At 43.6% G+C, this 2,128-nt stretch overlaps 1 protein-coding gene across 1 annotated transcript in view; it reads right to left on the minus strand.

Annotated features, from left to right (window-relative positions):
* LOC101856860 (glycerophosphocholine cholinephosphodiesterase ENPP6) overlaps positions 1-2,128 on the minus strand; it is a gene marked incomplete at its 3' end in the record, with an annotated part of 29,899 nt that overhangs the window by 4,395 nt on the left and 23,376 nt on the right. The window contains 1 exon segment of the mRNA XM_005112603.3: positions 591-756. Coding sequence (XP_005112660.2) covers positions 591-756 — 166 coding nt within the window.

A 2,128-nucleotide genomic window follows, 5' to 3' on the forward strand; every position in this document is an offset into this window, starting at 1 on the left:
AGAGAGAGAGAGAGAGAGAGAGAGAGAGAGAGAGAGAGAGAGAATGGGAGAGAGTACACGCGATCATGCGTGTGTGCGTGCGTCCGTGTGTCCGTCTGTGCGTGTGTGCTTGCGAATTGAATAAGGCTCTTTGTCCGAAATGTCTAAAGTAATTCTTTTTAATGTTGAGTCTCTGCCTGATTTTCTTTAAGCAATCCAACCTCATGCAGCTTGGAAGAAAGAGAATTATTTTCAGGACTTCTTTTCAGTCCTTAAACGTATAATAATAATGTACAATCATCAGCGGGCGGTTGGCGGGTACTCTAGTGTGATTCACTCCTTCTTTCCTATCAAACATCTATCATCCTTATCGCTCCTCCTTCTTTTTGTGTTTCTCACTCTCTTTGTAACACCTCTAATCTTCGGCTGTCATATGACCTTCTCTGGATTGATAACAACAATATTTGACCTTATGTGCTGCAAGTGCCATAAAACTCTTACCAAAAAAACACCATAAAAAAACAAACAAAAAAACAAACAAAAAACAAAAACCCCAACAACAACCAAACTCCAAAAACCTATAGTGTCTATAATCGACCAAATTAAAGTACCGGTGAGATTGGTGGTCCCGTTGGTCAGCAGGTTAAAACTGGTGGTCAGAGCAGACCGGAAGTCAGGCATGGTGGGTACCCCGGTGTAGGGCTGGCAGAACTCTGGGCGGACTCCCCGGATCTCCACCTCACAGCCCAGCCAGTAGAACATGTAGCTGCTCATGCCCTGGGTGAGAGCATTGTTATAGACGTGTAAATATAGCAGAGGGAATGATTATTGTTTCTCCTTCTTCTCCGAGTCTGTTTCTCAGTCTCCTTTTCTCCTTTGTCTCCGTCTCCTTCTCCTTTTCATTATCTCCTTTTCTCCTTCTCTCCTTCTCCTTCTCTCCTTCTCCTTCTCTCCTTCTCCTTCTCCTTTTGTGTTTCTCCTTTTCTCTGTCACCACTTCTCCACTTCTACTATTTTTCTATTCTCATTTTCCTTCTCCTTTTCCGTTCCTTTCTCCTTTTCCTCCTTCTCCTTTTCCTCCTTCTCCTTTCTCCGTGGATAAAATCTGAAACAGACATCGGCGATCATAGCTGGTCGCTCATTCTTAGCTCAGCTGGACATGTATAAACAGGTTCCTGTTGGGACCGCCCATAGCGTCTCACTATCTATCGCTACCTCAGGACTACCACAAGACAGTTCACTACCTCAAGACTACCACAAGACAGTTCACTACCCCAGGACTACCACAAGACAGTTCACTACCTCAGGACTACCACAAGACAGTCCACTACCTCAAGACTACCACAAGACAGTTCACCTCAAGACTACCACAAGACAGTTCACCTCAAGACTACCACAAGACAGTTCACATCAAGACTACCACAAGACAGTTCACTACCTCAAGACTACCACAAAACAGTTCACTACCTCAAGACTACCACAAGACAGTTCACTACCTCATGATTACAAAGTTCTATCTGGCATTCTTGGCTGTTTTGAGTTACTAAGACCGTGAGATCAGAAACCAAATGTTCTATATTATGCTGTATCAAAACCGTAAGTTTATTCTGAGTCGTTAACAAGATATTCAGAAAATTGCATTCGAAAAGACATGTGAAACTCAAAATCTTTGACGTCAATTTTTTTTAAAAGTAGGTACATGTACTGTGCGTGGGGGGAGTGGTTAGTGGGCTCGTCTCCGAAGTGGAAAGTCCGGGTTCGAGCCTTGGTAGGTTCGGACACGGATTTTTTTCGCCCCCTCCTGCCCACCCAGCAGTAATGGGTACCTGACTTCGAATTGGGGAAGTAAAGCGGCGTGGAAAGGAACTGGCCACCCTACCACAATATGCTGAAAGCCCAAGAAATTGTCTCACTAACAAAGCAATCGCCAATGTCCGGATCGGATGCGGGAACAAGTTTACTTTACTTTAGATACTGAGCTGATAAAACTTTCTATTTCTGAGGTAGCACTACGACTCTGTCTCCCTCTACAATAGCTCTTATCCATTTCCGAATTTTAGTTTCCCCACGGTGATCAATTACTGTGGAATGACCCCCACCCACGTTCCCAAATAAATCTTTTTTAAAAAATTAATTTTAAAAAATACAGT

Source organism: Aplysia californica, unplaced genomic scaffold (genome assembly GCF_000002075.1).
Source record: "Aplysia californica isolate F4 #8 unplaced genomic scaffold, AplCal3.0 scaffold01331, whole genome shotgun sequence".
NCBI lineage: Eukaryota > Metazoa > Mollusca > Gastropoda > Aplysiida > Aplysiidae > Aplysia > Aplysia californica.